The sequence below is a fragment of the Numenius arquata genome, chromosome 2, assembly GCF_964106895.1.
Source record: "Numenius arquata chromosome 2, bNumArq3.hap1.1, whole genome shotgun sequence".
NCBI lineage: Eukaryota > Metazoa > Chordata > Aves > Charadriiformes > Scolopacidae > Numenius > Numenius arquata.
In genome coordinates this window covers 31,913,842-31,939,779 of record NC_133577.1, presented here as the reverse complement: position 1 = coordinate 31,939,779, position 25,938 = coordinate 31,913,842, and the positions used below count along the sequence as shown (strand labels likewise).

General features: G+C 40.5%; 1 protein-coding gene across 1 annotated transcript in view; it reads right to left on the bottom strand.

Annotated features, from left to right (window-relative positions):
• Nucleotides 1-25,683, bottom strand: part of LTBP1 (latent transforming growth factor beta binding protein 1) — a 199,851-nt gene extending 174,168 nt beyond the window's left edge. The window contains exons 1-3 of the mRNA XM_074166229.1: nt 25,226-25,683; nt 24,595-24,665; nt 10,783-11,071 (exon numbers count right to left, since the gene is read on the bottom strand). Coding sequence (XP_074022330.1) covers nt 10,783-11,071; nt 24,595-24,665; nt 25,226-25,683 — 818 coding nt within the window. The remainder of the gene's footprint in view (nt 1-10,782; nt 11,072-24,594; nt 24,666-25,225) is intronic.
• Between the last annotated feature and the right edge of the window lie 255 nt (nt 25,684-25,938).

Here is a 25,938-nt window from a genome sequence, read left to right as displayed (position 1 = left end):
TTTTGTAACAAATGCATGTTTTCCTACTGTTCCCACCACACTTAAGTGAGGCCACGATCTTTAGATCCGGGCGTGTTACAACCCAATTAACAGCAAGAATAATCAATCCAACAGAGGTAACTACAGATTCTGTTAGCTTATGGACTAGCACTGAAGTGTGCACCAGCACTATTTAAGAAGGAAACCGGGACTAAGACTGATATCATTGTCATCAAAAAATCATCTCCATGTTCTCCACCAACACAAATAATCCCAGTCCAGAGGGAGACCAGCCATTTCAACTTCAGTGACTTCAGCTCCTGCAGCCCGATGACTACATTCCCCTAGAATGATGAATGGAGGTGTTCTTGAGGGCTGACTCAGTGCCTGGCAGCACAAAGGGATGAGTAACTACCTCTGAACCAGTTTTTGTTCTAGCACACATACATCAATAGCACTGCCAAAGACTACAGAAGTGAGAATAGCTGCAGTATCAGAATCCCAAAACACTGGTCTCAATTTACCCATAGCTGATGCCAAAGATCCTTTATGTATGCCTAGTGCTGCTGCAGCAGTTAAGTTAACCATGCCCTCAACTGACAGCTCAGAGCTACCTTACTAGTCCCCAAACACTTCTGACAGTCATTAGGAATAGTGTAAGGACACAAAGCCTCAGCAGTGAAAATGTAAACATATGCAACTTTTATTTACATGAGGAGACCCCTTTGCAGAATGCCCTCCCACAGTAATAAAAAAAAAAAGTTTATTAACGTTTTAGAACTTCTAGGATGACATAAATAGCTGTCTATATTCATATGTTTAAGTTTGGGATCAAGAAAATCGAAAACAGCTGATCTTCCTCAGAAAAATTATTATAAAGTGCATGCAGGAGAGAGTGAAAGAGAACAAGATGGGTGTAGTTTTTTTTAATCCAGAATAAACTTTTTAAAAACCTTACTAACAAAGCAAGAAGAACTCTAACTCATTCACTATGAGGAAACTCAATGAAGAATTAACTTGGCTAATACGTAAAAATGTGTTCTGGAGAACAGCTGAGGGTGTCTAAGCTGGATAACAGCTGAGAGGAACTGCACAGAAGTGCTGTGCCCCCTGTACCCTTGGTACAAACATACAGCTGGCTGCTAATTCACGGGATGTCAAACAATTGGCTCTTAGGCAAGAAGTCTGAGCAGAGAAGGGGTATTAACACTCACCCACAACAGAAAGTACCTAAGGACAAGCACTGAAGCATTGGCCTCTCCACACAACCTTAGCTTAAGCTAGGAAATGTGCTGCTGCTTTACTGTCCCAGGGCCTGACCCTACCCCTCAGCACAGCGGGTTTGTGAGGAGAGCTATACCAGACTAACAATTCATAGGGGGAATGAGGGGAGAGGGCAGAAATAGATGGACCAGGACACAGAATGGGCCATGACACGTCAGGAGAAAGGCAAACTAAACATTCTGTTATTTTTCCTTTGCAGTTACGGAGCTAGAAGAGTAAGCCCCATTTTAGGAAAATGTTGTTAAAAGATGGTGTTGTGCCCCCTCCCCCCAAGCTGTACTGTGCTCCACAACAGAAGTTGATCAGGAGGATCCCAAATAATTTGGGATTGACTTTGAGTGCAACTCATTTGTTTTTAATTTGTGTATTAGTAATCTGCTTACTGAAGCCATAAGAGAATACAACACAGCTCAAACGTACTGATTTGTGTCCATCTGTCATTTTAATAAGAGGGACTTCACTTCAGCATTCAATAGAAAGACAATTATACACAATGAACAAAATAGATGGTTCAAAAAAATGTGCTGCCAATAAATGACACATTCCAGTGAATTCAAAAGACCCTTTTCAAAATTCCGGCATTCTGCAATATGAAAATTAATCCTAAGTAGAAGGAAAAGCAAAGCTTGCCACCTACTGCCCAGTGACATAATAGTATGTACCAGTATTATCTATCTCCTGTGATCAGACTATCTTTGCCTCATTCCCTGACACAGAATGTACAGAATTGCATTGTCAATTCTTTTTAATAAAACAGAAAGCACAAAGCCAACAAAAAGAATATCCAAACACAGTCCTTTCCTTTAAACTGCTTATAAAATCCCTGACAAGCCTGAAACATCATTTATCATAGAATCCAAACTGACAAAAAATTCCTTTTAATATCCTCTAGTTGTGCTATGGGCTTTAATAAAGTCTGTTCTGCATGATAAGTTTTCTGTACAGAGGGTACTTTAAATTTAAAAAAATTATTACCATAGATAAAGCCCATCAGAAAATATTTGTTTTTCCTGTACACACATCTGGAGGAGATATTTTTAAAGCTATAGATCTCATTAGTAACAGAAGAGGACTGTAATGAAGGCTGGTTTATTGCAATTACTTCCTTTGTCCTGGAAATTCCATGTCTCAACAGCAGAAATGATGCTTTTCATTTTCAAGCAGGGAGAAATTCTCTTCAATAATTACAATGCTTCAGTGAGCTATTAGTCTGGAGGTATTTAGTCTTCTAACATATCACATATAAAGGGTCCTTTCTGAATAACAGTAGGTCCTTTGCCTCATGTGGAAAGTTGCTTAACTCAAAGTCAAGTAGTCATGATTCTAAGCACGCTAGCAGACTATCTTCACATACAACACTGTATGCTAGACATTTCAAATTAGCCAACAGTCCACCTTCTGGTACTCCAGCACCTCTCTCTAAGGCCCTATAAGGCAATTTGGAGAAAATTTGCTAAAGAGGGAAATCAACAAGGATTTATGGCAGAGTCCTGCTAATAGACTAATGGCTGGTTACAAAGTCTCAATCAATATTTGAATAACATCAGGAGAAGATCCCACTTTCTCCAACTGCCTAGAGTTCTTCACCATTTACACTCATACCTTAAATTCAGTCATAAAAAAAAATAATAAAAATCTGTCTGTCACCAGATACTGATGAACAGTATTACCCAAACTTCAACATAAGACAACATGAATAATAAATCTTCTTGGTAGTGGTTAGATTAGCAACTGATTACACATTGTGTAAAATAATAGTTTTGGATTCCTGGGAGGAATTTACCAAAGTACAAGGATACATGTCATATATAACCTTTATGGAGCTTAGGTAAAGTGTAAACTGCTTCTCAGTAGGAAAAAATCTGCTGAAGTATTCAGACTCTAGCACTGAAGAAGAAAGTGAGTTTAGAGATGAAGTATATGTCTCTTGGGGTTCCTAAATCAAGAACACAACAGACTATTCATAGATGAGAAATCAATGAGGCATTTGTAATTAACCAGACAGGCCCAATCCTGAAGATAGGTCTGCCTTAGACAGAAGCCAGCCCACATCATTCTCTGAATGAAGATTCTTGAACCATCTAGTTATCTGCTACACTAGCAAAATGCTAAGATTAAGTAAATCCCCTGAAAAAGGGTTCTTTGTGTCTTTGTTATCTATTTAATAAGGTTATTAAGAATGAATTCTCAATATAGACTGGAAGTGTTAAGACAATACCAAGAGTTATACTAATACCCAAGACACAAAAATCAGCTAACAGTTGCAGTTAATTTTATTTTGAAGGGCTGAAGATAAAATATTAAGCAAGATTTCTGATACAAAGACCAAAAGCAGACACATCTACAAACATAGTAAGCCTTTTCTCCAAGTTCAATATACCTAAAACAGAGGAAAATGTCTCCAGTTCAGTGACCATTTCATCTTTACAACACTAAACAAAACCACCTGGATTTTTCTGAAGACAGAATACTGTTAAATCATATTTCTATATCTGAAATCAGTTATAAACTCCATTCTCACTTTGCTTTTTTCCCTTTGGAAGTTAAAGGTACAGATGTATTTTGATAACAGACATTAGTTTTCCAAATCAACCTACCAAGATCTACTCCCACAGCTCTGAAGAGAGGAGAATGAAAATGACAACACCAATTCCCATCAGCTTATTGACCATATATGGTCCAACAGAAATGCTACTTGCAATGTTGTTTTTATTCCAGCCACATCCTATAATTTCTACCGTTGCACAGTAGTTTGCTTAGAGGAACAGACTTTCACCTGAGTGGGTTACTTTTACCTGTTTGGGTAAAAAGTCTCAGTCCAGTATAAAACTGTTACGTAGTTGTTTTGGTATCACAAACATTTGCTAATAGAGCAACTTTTTTAAAAGGAAATGTTCCAAATCCCTAGAATGACTTTCTGCCACATGACAACAGCGTTACATCAAACCAAATTTTAACAATACAAGTACTCCTTCCTAAAATTGAAAACACACTGTCATGCTATCCATGAAAAGCTGTGCTCCTTCCGTCCCCAGCAAGCCACTGGAAAGAAGTAGAGTTCTTCTAATTGTTTCCCAACATCTCCTGAAATAATTCCTTGATGATAAATGGTAAGTTTCAACAGTAGTACAATTTAAAAAAAAACAAACAAAAAACCAAACAAACAAACAAAAAAACAAACTGGAAAAGCCACATTGGAAGGGAACATACCAGTTCACAACACAGTAACAAATAACATAGAAAACTCATTAAAGCCCTCACTACACATCTGCATGCAAACACTGAATGGCCAAGCACACATTTATTTTTTTAAGCTAGAAAAAAAAATTTGAAAACACTATGGGTTGGAATAGTGGCTTACAGCCCTCTCTTCAAGTAAGTTGAAAGCACCAGATTAGTTTTGGGAGTAATTTACTTTCCTGAAAAAACAGTGCCTCAAAAGCAGAGGCAATGATTTCTACACACATGGAGTATGCTTAAATCATTAAGTCTCTATTTTGCTGTTATTAACAAACATTAGCATGAACACATTCCAGTACCACTCAAGTAACTTGAAGACAAGTTAATTAAAAAGTTGAGTTTACCTAGTGGAGCATGTTCAGTTTACTGGGACTGTGGAAGGGAAGGCTACCCTGACATTCTCAAAAGGAACATGCCTTACAGGACAATATGGATAACTGACCTTCATAAACACTTTTCAAGGTGATTAGGAAGAAATCAATAACTTGATGGATAACAAGGTACACTGCAGTTCTGTACAGCAGGTCTCTTATTAAAAGCATTGTGCAAAGGCACCTCAGAATCCACCTCAAATAGTTCACAAAGCAAAATTAACTTTCCTGATTCTCCCTGGAGCCACTTTGCATTAGTGAACCTGTAACAAACACACCATGAGGTCATTACATCTTAGAAGCCTATACCGAAGGGATACAGTTGTCAGCTTAACACTTCAGACAGATTATCAGTTTTTCACCTTTTTGACACAAACCAGTGGGCTCAAGAACTGCTGGGAAAGCCTCATGTCTGACCATTGGAGTTAAATTTTGAAGCAGTAACACCCAGAGGTCGCAAAGCACACGGTGCTGATACAAGCTCACAGGATTTAAACATTCATTTCTTAGAATAAATCAAAGAGCCACGGTAGCCCTTTCTTACAGACAAAAGCTCCAAAGCCCAAAGTAGTGGTCTATGGTTGTATCTTAACAGTGTAGTCATGGCTCACTCAAGGATTTGTTCAGATCCCTCTATACACTCAACATCCTCAAGTAATACACTTAGGTGTATCAGTCCTGAGCACACATACATGCATGCGCCTAAGAACACAGATTAACACCCAAATTGCACCAAGAACAGCAAAAATAAGATTTAAGAATATTAATACAGACTATTTTGCCTAGAATAAAAAAAATACTAATTTTCCAAGTTATCACTGGAATTATAGTTCAATTGCTTCCAGCTCTCCTGTGTAGCCCAAGAGAAGAGACGGTTTCTCCTCCTGAAGAAAGGAAGAAGTATATCATACAAGTTTCTGGCTTTGAAGGGAAAAAAATATCACCAACAGAGAATGAAAACAGCTGAACTACAACTTTCAGAAGTTAAGAAGTCATGACAGACTTTCTAGTTTTAACTTGGTGTTTTGTTTTGTTTGCTGGGGTTTTGTTTGACTTCTATGATGAGATGACTAGCTCAGTGCATGAAAGGAGCATGATGAATCTTTTTAACCCAGACTTGAGCAAGGTGTTTGACACAGTTGTCTTCTTATCTAAAAATTGGTGAAATATGGATAACTGGATTATAAAGTGGGTACAAAAACTGCCTGGCTGAATAGGTGGTATTCATTGATACAAAATCCAACTCACAGGAGGTTAAGTGGATAACTATCTGTTTTCCTTAGAGATTGATACTGCAACCAATATTGTTCAACAACTTTATTAATTACTTTATTAATAAAAGGAAAAAAACACAGTTCTCGGCAATTATACAGACAATTCCAATTTGGAGCAGTGGCTGTTATACTGGAGGGCTAAGGGATTTTGACAGGCTGGAGAAATGGGCTTATGATGTTCAAAGGCAAACACAAAGTCCTGTATCTGAGACGCAGCAACTCTTGTGCAACAGTGCAGGCTTGGTGCGGAAATGGCTTGCAAGCAGCCCTGCAAAAAGTCCTGGTGGATAAGCTGAACATGAGTCAGCAGCGTGCCCCCACATGAAGAAAGCTGATCATGTATCAGGCTGCATTAGCCAAGCAGATCAAGGGAATGATTATTCCCTCAAAATGGCACTTGTGAGATTGCATCTCAAGTATTGTGTCCAGCCATGGTCTCCCCAAATCAAGAAAGATACTGACACAGTGGAGCAAGTCCAGCAGAGCATCACAAAGACTGTCAGGGACTGGAGAACATACCATATGGCGAGAGATTGAGGGAGGTCAGTTTGTCCAGCTCTAACAAAAGGCAGCTCAAGGGTATGATACTGCAATCTGCAACTGCCTCTTCAGAATATAGAGAAGATCACGCCAGAAGACTGAGTCAGACAAAGTAAATAATCTTTACATATTATTTTACATATATATGTAAATATATAACTTACAATTATAGATTACATAAAGAACATATTCCATTTTCAGTTGCAAGTGTCCTACATTGCTGATTTCAATAGGGTCACAACAGCATGCCCAATTCTTCTCTCAGTCATTTTCTTTTTTTTTTTCCATTCTAAATTCACACTAATATCACATCAGTTAGTAAAAACTGGGGAAATACTGGAAAAATACTACATCCTTGAACAGAATGAAAAAACAGTTTTTAAGACACAGGTTAATAGGTTAATTAAAATTAGCAGGTGATAAGCCTGCCTGTAATAGCATGGGACTAGACCCAGTGATCCAGGAATACAGATTTGGAGGGGACCTCTTAGGAAACACTTACAGGTGCATCATTCACACTGGTAAGTCCAAATCTGTCACCTAAAGTCTGTGCATCCACCCCTCCTCTGTTGCGCTTTGCACAACACAAAAGCAAACTTTCAAATTTCATCAAGAACTGCCTTCAAAAGAGGCTGAAGAAGCAATGCTGTGACACTATTATTGAGCTCCAGCTGATTGATGCTGTTCTCCTTCTGGTGACCATTTCCAAAACTGTACTAGAAAGTTTCCTTTAAGAAGAAAAAAAAAATAATTTTCTGCTTCCACAGCTGGTAAACGCAGAAAATCAAGCTGTTGGAGCTATACAGTTGCCAACAAGTGAGAGAATTAGATGCGAAAGGGACACCTGGAGTTATGGAGAGCTATCACAGGAATTCAGGACCACAAAGCATGCCTGTTATTGAGATCAGAATTCCCAACAGGTTCCAATAAGAAGCATATTTTTTGTTTCTGAGACACCACGTGCTTTCAATTACAGCCATCTACATCTTCTGCTAACATTCTTCCGAGATGAGACCTTGTACCTGATAGTATCCATTTTCAGCCCAGGGCTATGACAGACTTTGCTAGTGCTAAGTGCCTGTGTTCTAAATGCAGGACAGTCCAGGAAATTAATCTGTCTCCAGGTTTTCTTCTGTTCAGCACCATATTTTTCAAAAAAGATCTCTGGGAAGAAATAAATTAATTCTCTGCTTCACTAAATATCACTGCCACTATGATCCTAAGAAAACATGTAAGAACACATCTTGGTGATTGAAGTTGGAGAAGTTGCATGCATACACAAAACAGAAAAAAATGACAGAGGATGGCAAAACAGAAGCACTGTAGAGACAAGCCTTCTTTAGGTGTTAATGTTAGTGTTCCAGGTTGGGTTCTGCCCTGACTCTCACCAGTCTTCGACAGCTCTACATAGCAGCAGCCTATATATCAGCATACCAACCACACTGCCAGCAGGTGATACCACTCCTGCCATAGCCTTCCCTGTGGTTCTAAGAGTGGAAACAGAAAAAAGCCATTCCAAAAATATCTGGGCAGCCTCACACAACATAGGAGATTCACAAGACATCCAAAAAGGAACTGGAGCAGGAAATCGCCCATTTGATCTGCGCCGATGGTAGAGACCTGACCTCAAAAGGATCTTTCAGCCCTGTAAATTGTTCTAATGGTCCACACAAGAACTACTGCTAGTACTCATTTCAACAGCTGTATCTAAAAATCTACCTCTGCTGTACTTTATAAAACTGCTTTGGTTTGTGATACAGACCATTTCCTCTCCATCTCCCGCTCCTATGTCTGACTCCTGCCAAGGTTGTAGGCTGGCTTTCTCATGACTCCAAAGACTCGGTTTTCCATTTTCCCGCTCTTTTACTAAACTGGCTGAAATAAATTTATCTTCATGTGATCTCGAAGACTAAAGGTCTTATCTACCTGAAAAGGTCTCTTTCAACATCTAGGAGAAAATCACTAGGTTGAGAAGGGTCACATGAACAACAAAGCCCACCTGGGTTAACACTGCTTATGGAAGCATGCTGAGGCACTTTGGATAACAGATAACAGGTTTTGCTAGTCTGAAATTGCTTCCTCTACATCTGGGATGTTGTCTCATGCAGGCAGGAAAAGAGATTTCTGTGAAGCATGACATGGTGTAGGTACCCTCTAAAAACACTTTGAGCATCTTAGTCTGCCAACTATCAAAGTAGCATAGAAGAACATCAGTTTATCATCTTCTCTTCTCATACAAGAGGAACCCTTTATCCCTGGCCTCTGCTTTTCCAGGAATAATGGAAAAATAAGTCTTCTCTAGAGGTACCCACAAGCCTTCTAAGCACAGTTGCAAAGTGCTTGGAAAAGGGTTTTTTTTCAGGCAAGAACAAACTGCATTCTTTTCTTTTTTTTTCCTTTTCTTTTTTTTTTAAAGTATATTTTATTACCCAATTTGGACAACTGGTTTTTATCACAACAGGAAGAAGAATTCCTTGAGAATGTTTGTTTATGGAGGGAGGGAGGGAGAAAGAAAGAGAAAGACATGCAGTATACTCTACAGGAACCAGTACTGATAAGACAGGAATTGCCTGGCCTCTTTGTACTGATTTGCTGTCCTGTACTTTGTGGAGCTAAGCAGAGAAGGCAGGTGCTGAGGATTAACAGTCCTGCCAGCCTAGATGGGAAGGAGCAGAAAAAAGCCTGCTGATTTTACTAGTAGTTTCCCCTTCATATCAGCCACCTCAGTAACCCTTGCTTCACCGACAGGAATGAAACTGGGCTCAGAGTACTATAAAATATTAAAACTGGGTAGCAATTTCTCCATTCTTCAAAACGGTGGATGTATTTGTTCCTAAAACCCACCCTGTCCCACCTTCCGCCTTTTTCAAAGAACATACTGGCTTAGGGTTTAGAACTCCAAGGGAACTCAGGTAAGTTCCTCTTCCTATTACACAAGCCATGGATAATGCAGTTTTGCTTGTGGCTCCACAGTTAGATGAACTAGGACAGCAGTAAAAGGAATTGGAAGGGTTTGGGAAATAACCTGATAAAGAGGTTACCAGACAACATCAAACATCATTGGCAGTGCCCAGTGTTCTCTATTCTCAGATGCAGCTTTGGAGAGGGGTGGCAGGATGTACTTTGTTGTCAGGAGCGTATAACTACTCAGGTGCAAACTTCTATAACCACACACCACCCTTCCGGGTTCAGTTTTATAGTTTGGGCATGGGAAAACACAGTTTATTTCCCAGTCCTGGTTGTCTTGCTCTGGAGGCTCAAAGTGAGAGAGGCCGCATCCTGCTTACACCCATCCAAAAGCAACACCTGTTACAGGACAGAAACACTTTTTGTCACTGATTTCGCCTGAAACTGGAAGGACAGTAGTCACTGCAGATGCCTAAAATTGTTCACGTTCAACTTGACACACCCCTTTCCCCCATATCAAATGCAGCCCTGAAACATGTTAAAGTCAGATATATTAATAAAAACAGCATTATAGTTAGAGAAAATTCAGACTCACTTGGAGTATTTAAACTAATGAAAATATTATCAAGGTCTGGCTAAGTCATCAGCCACTGAAGAGGCAGAGAAAGAATTCTCCAACAAGAGGGGTGTTCCCTTGCTGCCTATAACAGGCAGATACAGTCCTGAACCTCAAACACAAGCCAGCAGAAGTATGCATTGCCGTAGTCTTATTTTTAAAAGAAAATATAATGTAAATGTAAGAAAGAAACCAGAATACAACACAAGCACCAAATCTTACTCCCCTCAGTTATGCGAGGTGTTGAAATTCCCTGCCAGACTTTGTTCTAGGCTAAACTCAAAAAGTCACTAGTGTAAATTAAGAAAAACTCCTCTGAAATTAGTACATGATTGTCATTCTAAGGAAAATAAAGTTGACTAATATTATGGGATATTCTGTTCAGGTGAGATCTAGCTCTTAAGTAACAGAAGTTTCAAAATCCACTGAAGTTTGACAGCTAAAATAAACTCTTTAAAAAAAAAATAACCTGTAAAAGTCTCCATGTATGATTACTTGAAAACATTTGCAAGGAATGACGTTTTATAAATCTAACATACTGGACTTCTTTGAAAGCAAAGAAAACACTTACTGTGGTTGCATTTGCTGAGGTAACCCAACAGGAGGCTTCTGCTTGATGGTGAATGCCATCTGAGTCATAGGGCCAACCTTCGGCGGGACCTGCACCTTCTGAGAGAAGGTCTGCTGGGCAGCCTGCTGGGGTATGGGCCATGGGGGAACAACAGGGCTCCGGCCTCCAGGGGAAGATGTGTCTTGCGTGACTGTATCCTCACAGGAATTACCTTTTGTTCCTGGCTTACACACACAAAGCTGAGGTCGCAGGCACATCCCTCCATTTTGGCATGGTGGTGCACAGTTAGCTAAGAAAAGACATTTTAAAAAGTACCTGTGAAACAGAGCATGATGGAAAATGCAAACCCTCCCCGCAATAAAAAAAAGGATGTTAATTGCTAATGTTAATTGGAGTAAGAGAAAGCAACATTAAGCTCCACAAAAAATAGTGTATAAGCTGGTATAGCTTTTACTGCTTTCTTACATAAGACATGTACAACATTTGAACAACTTAGAAAAGTAAAATTCACAGTGAGCTAAAGAATAGGAAATGCACAACTTAAATCAAGAAATATAGCATTATTTCAAATCTTCCTGATAGCAACCTTTTATACTCTCCTTCCCTGCATCCTCCCTCCCCATATTTTAACAACCAAACTGCATCTGATGAAGCAATATTATGCAGATTTTAGAGTTTTACCACTGATCCAGGCTTGGCTTCATTCTATTACTATTTAAAGTCACAGATCCTCCATAGGTACCCAGAAGGAATCCTTAGAGTTACATTATAGATGACCAAAACGATGCAGAGAAGCATGAAGTGATTTTAACCCTTCCTCCTCTAAAGCCCAAATGAAGTTTCCTCCGATACCACCACCGTAATAATGTAAAAAAGGAGATGCATGAACTGCTGCTACAAAGACATAGCTACACCTAGGGGTTGCATTCTTTGAAGAAACAGACAAGTACTTGTGATTACCCTGAATTGTGTCCTACAGGTTCTTTGTATCACCAGTGAAAAGGGATCAGATTCTTCAAAAGACACTTTACTTCCAGATACCTGCCTTCAGATAGGATTAATTATACTGTTTGTGTTGCTCTATCCACTGACTATAGAAGGAGTCTGAATAGAGCCTAGACGTATTAAAGCATGATCAATTCCATTCTGAATGAGCAAGAAACTTTAAGAAGCAGCAAACCTGACCAAAAAAAAAAAAAAAAAAAAAAAAGAAAAAAAAGCAAAAGCAGCTGCTGATCATATGCATACATGCCACCGCAAAGGCATGGCTAATTTGAGGATTTATTTTGGCTGCTTAAACTTACAATGTTATTGTACTTAATGTTAAAATAACACAAAGATGGTAAAACAAATTAATTCTCTTATCCAGAAGATACAATTTAACAGTAAAATAATATTCTAATTAAAATAGCTATCAAAATAATGTCTTCATTAGTCCTATTAGAGATTGCATACAATGAAGCACTTATAAGAAGAATCATTGCTGAGCTACTTTGCTCCTTCAAACTAAGCATAATTTTAGTATTGTTAAAGATTTTAACATAGACAAAATGATAAGCAAGATCATAAAGACTACAGGTTTTACTAAAATAGGTAAGATCAGATCTTAAACAATAACATGTGATTCTGCACCACATTCAGGCATAGCCAGTTCCACAAGTTTTTAATAAAAAAAAAAAAGTCCACAACCCTAATCCAAATACATGGATACATTGGAGTATTTGGCACTTGAATTCAGTTTTAATACATACATTTACATATAAAAATAAACACAAAGGAATACTGATGAAATAACTTATTAGGATGGGACAGTGTTGATTTGGAGGACTAATTTGTCAACTGACAATACCATCTGATCCGGATGTATCATGTATACCACCTATACACAACACTAGAATTGCTCTACAACTTTGAGCTTTGCATGAGGTTCTTCTCACATTTATTTCCCCGTTTCGTATGTGGTTCAGCAACATATCTCCTTTCCAATACTACTTAGCTAAGTAACAAAAAAGTAATTATTTGCTTGCTTGTATTTCTGCATATTTTTGAGAGTATACTTTAACTGCTGTAATACTGAAGACTATTTTCACTGTAAACTTGAGAAGGGATTTACAACAAGCATATGTTGTAATACACTAGCCAACTCTTTCTCGCGTCTTCCTTAATTTAAAACTATGCAGCTGAAAATAGAACCTGTTTTTAAACAACCTTATCTTTTTCACCCAGACTTGAAGAGTCTTACTTCACTGACAGCAGTGTAAACCCTGAAAGTTTCTCAGCTTTACATATACATAAAGCACATGAAGCTCTGCAGGACAAACTGCATTACTCTGTCTGGCCTTATAACAAAACAAGCATCAGCAGGTCCAGCAACTGTGTTATAAAAGACCCAGTTTGTCTCAAACCATGCGAACAGTGACAGCAGGTTCAAAACCTGATCCATTAGACCTTCACAGCAATCCACCCTTTGACTGAAGCTCTTCATTAATGTTGTGTAATAGATTACAAAATAGAAGAAAAGATCACATTTTTAGGAAAGAATTAAAATGAACATTTTAATTGACTAATACAGCAGTTTAGTTCTAAAAATGTTCAAGACAGCTGCAGTGTGCCAAGTGTATGACCTAATTATTTCAGCTGAAGACAACAATAATGGCACATCTAACTGAAAACACCATTATTTTCCGTAAAGCTAAGCTTCCAAAAACTGAAGCATGGAAGTATTCAGTTTAAAACTGAAAAGCAGGCCAATATACTCCTGTTAAAGGCAACAGGCTCGGTCCTTTTCAATTCAAGGAGGCCATGACTGCAAATTCAAAAGGGAGCTTTGCAAAGATGCAAGTAGCACGACCAGCCTTAGTGGGTCAGATCAAAGATCCACTTGGTCCAGTCTCCTCTCTCCATTACTAAGGTGGATGCTTAAGGACAGGCACAAGGACGAGAAGCATTAAGTTTGTACCACTACAGCCTTCAAGAATTAGAAGCTCAGCAATTTCCTGAGCAAAAGTGCTGGTTTTGTGTTTAGGAATCCTCAACAGATTTTTCTGTAGGGAGTTCACTGATCTGCTTTTTGAACCTGTTAGTTTTAGCATCCAAAACTTGCTTTGCCAAGGAAGCTGGCCACATTGGAAGGCCAGGCATAGACAACACAACCAACCTCACCCTGCTTCCAGAAGTGTAATTTGGTAAAGAAATGGGGTTCTTTTGGGTTGGTTTTTGTGTTTTAAGACCATGCAAATCTGAATCTACTAAAAATAAAGCCACAGTGCCACATTTCCTTTGAAGTCCCTAAATCACAAAGAGCTGACAGCTTTGTCTGTGGCTGTTTCCCCAACACATTCAACCTTTTTATGCATTACCATTAGGCTTAATACACAGATGTGTTGGAAAGGGTGTGTTTGGTTTGGGACTGATCTATACATAATGCACTTTTCAGTCTATGTGTTTATGTTATGTTGGTTAAAGAGTATATAAATATTTGCAGAAGCAAGATCTAAAATAAAAGGTTTATAACAGTTTTAAAATATGTAAATATTTTAAGACTTCTACATATACAGAATGTATTTCTGTTTTAACACATACTAAATTAAGCATAATTTAATATATTAAATCAGTAAGTATAAAATATATATTGAAGAAGTTTGGATAAAAATTTCTTTTTCAGACCTTTTGAAAGAATCAAAATACAGGTACAACTAACTCCACTTGTCATGAAAGAACTTTAATACTAAACTCCTGATGACTCCTGAATTAAGATCATTAAGGTCTGATTTCTATGCTAATCACTTTGATTTTACCTTGATTCACAATTACCTTCTTCCAACAGTAACATCTCATTTACAAGTCTATCTCCTCCTGTCTCTATGTCACATGGAGAATTGAAATTCACAAAAAACATACCTTTCAGTGAGAAACCCACAATAAACAAATTTAAACATCCCCAAAGTTTCCTGCACTCAAGTTTCTGACCTTTCAGTCTCAGCTCCACCTTTAAGCATCTCCTTTATCAAGCAACTGCTTGATTTAAGTACTAACTGTTGGTTAGTACTTAAATGTCCACAAAAATTTTTCAATGTCATTCCTGAATTTCTAATACTTCGATACAACAATTACAATACAAGTGTTGTGAGTTTTGTGCTACTTCTAGTAAGCACATCCACTAGATTTTTCCGGTTTCCACATAAAATGCAATGTACCTTTTTCCCAGTCCCCTTCTTAACCACACATAGTCAAGCATCAGTGTAAGCAGAATGCCCTGACTTCTAAGAAATTTCATCACTGTGCACACTGACACAGTTTATACCAACTTCTCTCATAGGAGCGCATAAATCCTGTCAGGCAAAACACATGCTAGAGGGCAAATAATAGCAAATATAATAATTGGAAAGAGGATTATTAAGTGTGGGTCTGTTTCAGATTCCAGCATAAAATGGTCGAGAAATGATGTATGCACCAAGTTTACTGAAATGTGAAAAACCAACACTGTGACATAAATATTTATCTGTGCTTAGAGCAGAAATTTCAAGTTCCTTTACATGCGACATAGGAATACTGTTAAAGGCATAGTAAATACTGTCTTCCTTATTTCATTAATTCAAGATTTCTATTCCTCAAGCACACAAGGAAACCAAACCAAGGCTCATCTTGGTTGAGTGCTCATCCTAAACAAAAAGTTGTGATACAAAGGCACCTTTAACTCCTGCTGTGTTGAAAGACAGAGTGATGACCCCCCACCGATTCCAAAAGAAAAGCAGTGAAGCGCTTTCTCTGAAAAGCAAGAAGCTGTAGGTCCTGAAAGGAAAAGGGCATATACCAGTTTCCCCTCAGAAAAATCTGAATATGGTGCCAACATCCTGGAGAAGATCAAAGTTTATAATAGATACCTGTTCACCAAATTGCCCTGCTGATTATCTCACCACTTACTTTTACGCTTTTATTCTGGATATCATTTTAAGTCTTTTAAGTAGTTTTAAGGACTGAGGATGCAACGGTGGAGACTAGAAAGCCAAAAGCTAAATGAAGCAACATTTAGTGCTCACCATCTAATGCTTTTCAGGGATCTAGTTCTTCATCTGAATCTCTCTCTCCAAACAGTTTTCAAAAGTTGAATTTTACCAGAAATATATACAACAATTCTACACGGTCATTGAGTATGGGGGAGAGAGGGATTTGTGACCAAGGGTGAGACAAACATGTTGTGAGAGCAGTTTATGAAAAAGTTGAAATTATTTAAATAATCAGAAGAAAAAAAAATGCCATTAACTGTAGAAGACCTGTATGACCTCTACACTACTAATGGTGGAAATATTACAACCGTCTCTGTCTTCGTACACAAGAATTTTGTTTTTATCATAACTATATGGTCTTAAGGAATTCTTTCCCTAAATATACTTCAAATAAAAGCACGTGTCACTGTTGGAATTCTTCACTGGTCCACTTCAAAACATCTGATGTATTCCCACACTGGCTTGGATGGCTACATAAACATGACCTCCAAGAATGAAGGGAAACAAAACCCAATACTTAGGGCATACATATTTCTTTTAAAACAAACAAACAAAACCCACAGAGTTTCTTTCTTAACCTAATGAGAAAATAACAAAAATAAAATTGTTTTCTATGTATCTGCATAGTATTACCTCTAAATGCTAAGATTTATCAGAATTTAATAGCAGCTATACTCATATTTGCATATGTGCATAAAATATATGCATATATGCATATATATGTAAAAGCATAACTACAGCAAAATGACATTATTTTATCAGTCATAAGAATATAACATGCTATTTGATACTTGGCATTTTCATTCATGTTGTGTTTACTAGTGTTTATATAGTATAAATACTTAAGTTAGACTGTACAATCTGGGAGACATTTTAAAGTATTTAATTATATGACATCTCAATATATGAGACCTATTCTGACAGTACAAACATTTCACACACTATAGATCCTTCTATAATTTCAGTATTTAAAAAAAAATATTCACTGCAGAAAGGACTAAGCGAAGGAAACCAGATTCATGTGCTATATGCTGTTCTTGCTTGCTGGAGTGGTTAATACTCCGGTCTGCAATCCTTTTCATTCTCTTAAGCTTCTCATTACAGTGCTTATTCATTTTGTTACAAAACACTTCCTAAGAAATACATAGGAAACTGAACAAATTAAGAGAAACTCAATAAAGAGGCAACTGAAAATTTTTAATTGGATGTAGGATTCAGAAAACTGAAGTATTACAGAAAAGAAATACCAGAAGAGACTATCAATCATAACAGAATAATTAAAATGCTAAGAACAATAGTTATTCCTAAATCCAACAAACTCTTATTCAGAGTTCAACATTTAGTTGAGTTCCTCCAAAATCCAAGCCTAAACTGCCATCTAGAGATAATAACAACACTGATTTGAAAAAACAAGTCTTGCCATAGGACACAAAACAATCCCCCTTTATCAGGAAGCAGCTCTCCAAAACTCTAGGTTTATGCAGGGATTACTATCCACATTTCACAAAAAAAAAGAACACAGCCAAACAGAACCATTTTAGCTCTGTACTTCAATGAACATCTTGCCTTGCTAACAGGTAAAATGCTCATTCCCCTTCTGTATGCAGTCAGAAATGCAGACAGATGCTAAAGCTTTGCTTTCTTTCTGTAGTAAACAGAGAGGATCTGTTTTCTAGGATTAAATCAGGCTATCCAAGTCAAGTACTGGTGCTTTTAAAGGCAGAACAAAAATCTAAAGCAAAAACCCCAAACTCAACTCCGTATCAGTCCACGTTAATTACAGAACACAGACTCACTTGACAACTTGAACCACCCATAATCTGCCAGCACCCAGTACTGCAGTATTTGAACAAGGAGCAATTTCAGGTGGGTGCCCCTCTTTATCCACCCTCCACTAACTCCGTAGCTCCTGAGCAATCCAAGCTTGCTTTAAGGCAGGATCAATTGGCACAAGCAGTCCTTCAGTTTCTCGAGGCCCCGCAGAGTGCAGAACTCCCACCTCTCACTACCGCCCCGCTCTCCCAAAGGCCAAGAGCCTCACTGATGCTGTACGCACACTGCTTTGCCCTGCTCTCTCACTTGGCTGGAGAGAAAGGAGAGGGGAGCACACCCAGCTTCCAGCTCTTCCCTTCTGCACGTTCAGGAAGAGCAGCCATACAGAAAAGAGATGCAAGACTGGTATTTTAAGTACCAAGTATCACTTCACTGTCAACACCTCATTTTGTTCCTGCACATGTGCAGAACTAGAACACCATGCAATTGCTGGATGAACCACAGGTCCCCCCAGCACCTACACAGCTTTCTACACCAGTTCCAAGTTACAAACTGAAAACAAATAGCCACAAATCTAAAAGGAAAAAAAAAAAAGGAAAAAACCCAAACCACAGTTTTCTGCGTTCCTTCAGATACTGTATTAACTGAGGAAGTGTTCAGGACTTTTTATCCACTGTAGTTTCACCACAACTTTACTACACATCCTTTTTCTTTTGTTAACACTAACTGCTGCAATGAGCTGAATGAGTTCATTATTGATCTGTCACCGGCTTCAGTACAGGAGCACATCATCTTGAGAAGTTTCTTTTAAGGTTCTTTTTTGTTTTAAATCTATACACACATTTTTGTAGTATATGTATGAAATAGAGATTATGTATCATTATAACCTTACTTGTTTCCAGAAAAGTCAAAAATGGCTCACAGCAAAAAGGCTGAGTAGGTTTTACCTCATACTAACTGTGGACTTAACGTTTCCTCACCAAAATGTGGCAATGGCACACGGCATAGCCACATCCATACAGCAGGGAGCAGCTCCTTGTCTCCTCTTGTGGGAGGGAGCCTGGCTGCCATCAGTGGCCAGGAGACAGATACTGTGCTCAAAGCCTGCATCACTGTTTCAGCTCAGGTCGGATTCTCTCTTGAAGCACATCTTATCAATCACACTCACAGAGGTGTGGTTGGTGTTACAGGGCCATCTCAACGCACATGCACTGTATTTCTTTTAGAAGCAGATTTAAAAAACAACTAAATCCAAAACACAAACACTCCAAGAATGCACCTACTGTATTGCAGCCTCATTTGGCATTCATTCCATGAGACCACGATACACCTAGTCCAAAATAAAACACTAAGCCCTGAAACACGCATACCATGGGCCTCAGGCCACCAAAACCAAAGGCTTTAGTCTATAGATCAGCTCCCAGTAGTCCATGCTGCTTGCTAATGTAGACAAAGCCAAAGATTACAAGAATCTGGACCCTCTTGTTTTCCCACCTTCCAAGGGCAGTAAGCGAAAAATAAAGCACAGTAGAACAACCAATGAGGGCTAACAAGAGCTTTCCACTACAAAAGCTAATCTATTCCTTGCATACAAAATTCAAAAGTTTTATTTACACACTACAGTAGCAAGCACAGCAGAGGCAAAACCAAGCTACTTGAGTAATGGCTTTCAGTTTTTCAATTCTGAAGTGTTTAAAAACAACATCAAAGAATAGATTAAAAAGTACTAATGTACAGGTCAGTTACATGAGGTCAAAGTAGTTACAGCTCTTTAAAATTGAGACATTTCATTTTGATTTAAACATAATTTGAACGAGATTGATAATGTTTTTACTGAGATTATGGTCTTAGAATGAGAAAAAACAACATTTGGGGACAGTATGTTATAGTTAGGCTTTGTATACACAATGTAAATAAACAGAACTTGGTAAAACTCAAAGCCACAAAGCTGATTAAGCACAAGCCTCAGGAATCATTTATGACCAGAAAACCCCCATGAAGCACAGCTGCAAACATTTGAAGTACTCAGTTCCAATGATGAGAAGTACAGCTCTCCTGGACATCACCATTTCCAAGAGCTGAACTGAAGACAGAAAAAGAGTAGATTTTGAACAACCAGTATTAAAATATTTAGTGGTACAGAGTTTTATATCTAAATTGGGGGACCCATGTATGCTTCTAAAGTTTCCAGGTCTGGATCCTAACCCTGTATCAGAACAAGACCTAGGAATGCAACCTTTCCCTCACCTTCCCCCAAGAAAATCCAGGAGCACAAGCCAGAAGCAATCTAGGACATGCTCCATCCAGGTCTTGGACAACTGGGGTTTAGAACTACTGGTCACATTGGGAAGTGCCCTTGTCCTAAAGGAAACACAAAGCTCTAGCATGCTAACTCAGCAATAACAGGAAGTGTAGGTCTGGAGGCTCAGAGATCAGATGGCTCAAACTGAGGAGCAATACACAAGGCAGAGACCATGCAGATTTGGGAACTGAACAAATGGGACCCTTCCTCTGGGCAAGTATTAGCACAGCTTTCTAGTCTCCTTCTCCAGCAGGAAGACTCTACTGTTGTATATTTTCTTATTCTGAAAAATTAATTAAACCATGTTTATCTATAGCACATTTATTTAATGTTGAGTCAGGAAGTCTTTCAAAAGAGAAGAGAATTAGCAAGATAATCTTTTAATACAGAAAAGGTATAACAGATTGTCTTATTTACTGGTGACCTCTCCAAGGTGCCTGAGCACGTGACAGACGGGTAAGAACTTCATGACCAAACTCAAAGAACCCTGTCCAGTTCCAACTCCAAAATCCTCACCATGTGCCCATGCACACATACAACACCTTCAGCTAACGAAGACACAAGATCCTTTTTCTCATCATTGACACCGATGGTGTATGTGGGTTCCACACCTACACAGACAGCAATTCTTCTTCCTATATGAAATTTACTCTGAACATTATCCTGCAAAATCCACTTCCTCACCTGTTTGTCCTATGAGTATTTCTTAAACCTCTGCAATAAGGTGCTTCCGTTTTCCATCAACAGCCAACTCTCTCTTTCCCATTAGCATTAGCTAATTCTTATGATTATTAGTGAAGGTTAGAATTCCTCCCGGCAATGCCGTTTTGTAAACCATCCAGTTCACATTGAGAACACTCACAAACAACTGACATTAACACTGCAGATAAAAGATATTATTACACATTTTAGAAGGGGTCCACTATTACATTAAGGTGGTTCCCTTATTTTTTTTTTTTTAAGATATCAGATCCTGCATACCATCTGTAACTTCTTTCCTGACTTCCCAACATGAAAAAAACTCCTTTTAATCAGTAAGAAAAAAAAAAAAAACAGAAGAGCATATTTCGTAGGAAGTAGACTTAACTAACAGAAATTTAGTAGCAAGTAACAAAGTAGGAGGCAACAAGTTTCAATAGGATAAACATATAGTTGAGAGGCAGGAACTCCTAATTTCCAGCTTAGGCCTTTCAGACAGTTGTTTTAACTTGTCCAAGGCCACATTTAACCTATGGTTCAATTTCCATAAATGAAATAAATAATAAAACCCCCACACTCTAGGTTTTACCTGCCTTGAAGCCATGTTAAAGACCTAATTAATGTTTGTATAATACTGTGGTAATGCAACAAGTACTAACAAAACGATGTCTCCAACCTTGGTGGTATCTTATTATTGCGCTTACATAGATTATAACCTATGATAACTGTGACTGGAAGAAAATCTTTGTCATAAACCCTTTCACGTGCTTATAACTTTCCAAGGTGTTTATTGCTGTGGTTGCATTTTTCCCACCTTTGTCTCTACCCAAAGGTGGATGTTCTGAACACTTCAAAAAGGTCATTTTTGATTGTTAGACACCATTCTCCCAGCATAAAGCATTTCTGAACACTTTTAACGCTGAACTTTACGATTTCATCTTTTTTAATTAGAATGATGCAGTTCATAAGGAAAGTAACACCAAGTTTGAAAAAAAAGTTCTTAAAACTTTATAATCTAAAACTGAAATATTAGGTACAGAGGGGGAAAATCTTATATGCCTAAAATTGGATACGGTAGGCATTCTCATACAGGTAGTCCACAGGAAAACAGAAGCTCTCCTTCTGAGGACAGCCTGTCAGGCTTCCAAGCGAACATAAATACTGTAAACACAACAGGCAATTCAGCTTCAAACAAAAATTTAGAAAAAGGACTTGAAAAGTCCACTTGCCTCCTCTGTATAGATGCTGCCCTCTGACCTGCACAGAAACATTTCAAATACCCCCTGTTGCTGCTGCTGATGGAAATGCAATGCAGCTGCCACTGCTCCCAGCCAGACTGCCACCTGCCTGGGATGGAAGTCACCCAAGGAAAGAGCAGCCTCAGCCCCAGCCCCATGTGTGAGAAAGTAGGGCTAGCAAACCACCATGCAAGAGAAAGGGAGAGGGGAAGATTAACAAAGCCTGGGCTGCAAGACCATACCTCTTCCCTTCGAGCCCTCGTTCTGTGGGTTACAGGCAGGCTTATTCACACAGGTGCAGCAGAGCAGAAACACATGCTGCGTATTCCAGCCTGGGATTACACCTGAGCTAATAAGCCTCGCTGATCAGAGCTGGCTCTCAGCACTCTGGTTCTGGAAGCACGATGCAGACAAATGGAAGTTGGCCCTGGAAAGAGCCAGTATGGGTCTGGGGTTTATTAGCTCAGGCTTTGCACCACGCAAAAGAATATAAACTGGCCCTAGAGGCCAAATAGCTTATTAAAGTGATACTGAGCCTGAGCTAATAAACCCTGACAGATCCAAACTAACTCTGCATGAAGTCAGCTCAGGTGTGCCTGCATCTGTGGCACAATTAATCCACAACTGCAATAATCCACTCAAAACCAACTGAGAGTCCACTATCTGAATTTAAAAAGCACTTATTTTTACAGGAAACAAACGGGTTAACTTTTGTTCAGTTATAGGGTTTCTGTTCTGAAAGGAATATCGGGAGGTTCAAGAAAAGGAGATATCTGGCTTTTATGACTGTGAGACTAATCTTCCACAGCTAAATCAAGTCAATGCTCTCTCATGGTTTGCTTAAGTTACAAAACAGACAACTTCAGTACATTAGTGCTTCCCTTGGCTTGCCAAGAGAGGGGTAAAACTGAGAAGATCCAAGCGACATGTACTATACCACTGCTGGGAGGTATCAGAGTAGCATCAGAGCAGGCAGCAAAAATATTTAATGCTAAGGAGAGTCCAGTATCAGAGACACAAAGTAAGAAAGGTAAGTCAGAGAAACCACGCACACACCTTTTAACTTTCTCTGCTACTCCCTTCCTCCAATAACCATATGAATGAACCAATTAATTCATGGATTTAAATGAGATTCTACAGAGCTATCCCATAAAAATCTAATTGCCTGACTTAGTCCTTATTGAAGGCAGTCCTTATTGAAAAACAGAAAGGAGTAAAAAAAAAAAAAAAAAAAAAAAGAGAGAAGACAAAAAGGAGACAATAGTTGAATGATAATGGGAGAAGTCAAAAAGATGAAACTTTAAGGACAGAAAGCAAAGAAAACTACCCAACTTAAGAAGAAAAAGTTTAAAAGGATGGATTGAAGTTATCTGGAAATAAAAATTACTAGAAGACAAAGAGCCACAAAAAGGAAAATTGTTTGGGTTTTGTCAAAAAAAGTGAAAATAACTGGTTGACAGTAGCATTGCAGTTAAATTACAGATTTTTACTTATCTCCTGAAATTTTTAAGTGATTTTTTCCATTTTGATTAGTCTTTCAGCTAAGGTGGGTGTTTATTAGGTAGCTCTGCAACTAGCCTCAGAGTATCTCAAACACTGTAGGCTGAAGGAAATCATTCTAGTAATGTGTGTTATGCAAAAAAAGGTGCCTAACCTAACACAGCAGCATGTATTTTAAGATGAAAATGTTAATTTAGAAGACTCTCTTAAACACATGTCTAAGTTGGTCAGGGAAATTGTAAAGTTTTGTCTTTAACAGCCTACTGGAATAAAGTCCTTGCTTCTTAGCAACAGCTCCATGCAGGTCAAAGGTAGTTGACCTTTCTGAGGATTACAAATGTGATTGCTCCCTATTGTGAAAAATGCCACGCACCCAAAGTTTGCTTGAAAGCATTGTTTACTCCAACTCTCCCAGGGACAGAAGCCTGTCTTGCAGAGCAAAAGTGATGTTCCAAGATCTGCTCAATTTTGCTGACAACTAAAGGGGTTTCCTCAAGAGCTATGTCATTCCAGTCTTCCATGACCTCATGGCAACATCACTCCAGCTTAGTCATTTGTGGTCATCCTGAAACCTGCCTAAATTAGGGAAGATTCTTCCTCTTTTACATTAGAAAGGACAATTTAAGTATTATAGTATTTACTCAATCAGTGTTATTTTATGCACATATTTTGTGTTTCTAGATATTCCAGTAAAGGTACATCCCTCCGCAGGAGCTTCTCCAAATCCACTTCTATTGCCTTGCTCGAGACTTCAACGATTCCATGCCCTAAGCCCAGGACCATCATTTGGGCTGCTGGTGAAGGGACAGTGTGGGTAGACAGCAATTCCTTGCTCCCCACCTGTGCTCCTCTGGCAGGTTCTTTACCCTATTAAGTCCCCCATTCAAAAAAATTCCCAACACCCAAGCATTAGTGAGGGGTGTTCCACAAAAAATAACCTCCACAAAGCTCTCTCCAAAAATGCCACTATTTATGTTGAGAATAAAAATAAGAAGCACCCACTGTTCATCCTTTAGCAAAGCTGAAAGTTAGCAAGCAGGGATTTCGGGGTGAAAAGTGAAGTGTTACAACTGCCACTCACCAGGATGCCATGGGAGAAGGGCTCAAGCACAAGTGCTGGTTAACCATGCCAGTGCAGCGCAGGTGGGATGCGGAGCTCGGAAGGCACCTCTTCACCCACAGCCGATATCAGCACCCACCACCTCGCCAGATGCCAGTGCAGGCCCCCACTGCTCCCCCGACTACTGACTGCGGTGGCGTCCCCAGAACCCCCCCGACCCACACGGCTACTCACGTTTGATGCACCTCTGGGAGCCCGTGGCCTTGCTCCAGCCGTGGCAGCACTGCCCCCCGCAGACATTGACCCTGTGGGAACAGCAAAGAGGGAAGACGGTCCGGCGGGGCCCCCCCGCGGCGCCGTAGCCGGCCCCGCTCCGCATCCCCAGCCGGGCGGCGGGGCGGGCGCTGGGCCGGGGCGAGAAAAGGCGGGAAGAATTAAATGTCCCGAAGTGCGCTGTGAGGAAACTCCTCGCCCGGCGCCGGCTGACTGGAAAGGCGGGCTGCCGCTTCCCGGAGACGGACGGACGGGGCACCCCGAGCGCTGCTTTCGGGGACGCAAACGACAAAGAAGGGGGGCCGCGGCCACCCCGCCGCCCCAGCGGGAGGGCCGAGGGGCAGGCGGCTGCGGGGCTCCTCGCACGCTCGACGCCTCAGCCCGGGCGCGGCACTCGCCGCGGGCTCCCGGGTGGTGAGGGGAGAGCTGGCCCGGCGCGGGCTCCCACGGCCCCCTGCCCCGAGGGGAGGCGACAACGGCTGCGACGAAGGTGCTCGCGGTGGGGGGCTGAGGAGGCTGCAGGCGGGCGGGCAGCGCCACCGTCGCCTCAGCCGTGGCTGGGGAGCGGGGGACGTGCGGGAGGGCGCCTTACCCCGGCAGCGGCGGCAGCTGGTGCTTCTGGCGGAGGGGCAGGCCGGCGCTGCTGCTGTTGCCGTGGGGGGCCGGCGGCGGCTTGGGCCGCGGGCCGAAGCGGGCCGGCTTGGCGAAGGAGGCGGCGTGAGCGGCGGAGTTGGGGTGGACTTGCCCGGCCGGGCCCACGCGGAGCTGGACTCCCGCGCCACCCGGCTTGCTCATCCGCCGGGTCCGCTCAAGGGTGCCGCCGCCACCGCCGCTGTAGCGCGTGTTCAGCTGTACGTTAAACGTGCGCTGCTGCTGCTGCTCCCCCGCGAGGAGGGTCGGGCGCTGTTGCCGGCTGCCGGAGGAGCCGGCCCGGCCGGGCTGCAGGACGTAGGTGATCCTCCTCAGCCTGCCCTTTTCGGAGGCAGCGAGCGCCGGTGACAAAAGCGCACAGGCAACGAGGAGGAGGAAGCCCCATCTGATCCGAGCCATTTCCACAGCGGGAGCCCCGGCAGCCGGCGAGCTTCGCGGACACCCGGTGCAAGGGGTTTACCAGTCCTCCCGAGGACGTGAGTGCTTCCCACCCGCTCGCTGCGCCCCTACTGCTGGTCTTTCCTCCGCTCGCTGACCCCCAACCTGCTCCGGCGCGGGGAAAAGGGGGAAAAAAAAAAAGAAAAAAACAAAACACACGCCTCAGGTTCTCCCCACCCGCCCCCCGAACTGTTAGGAAAAGTTCAGCAAACACGT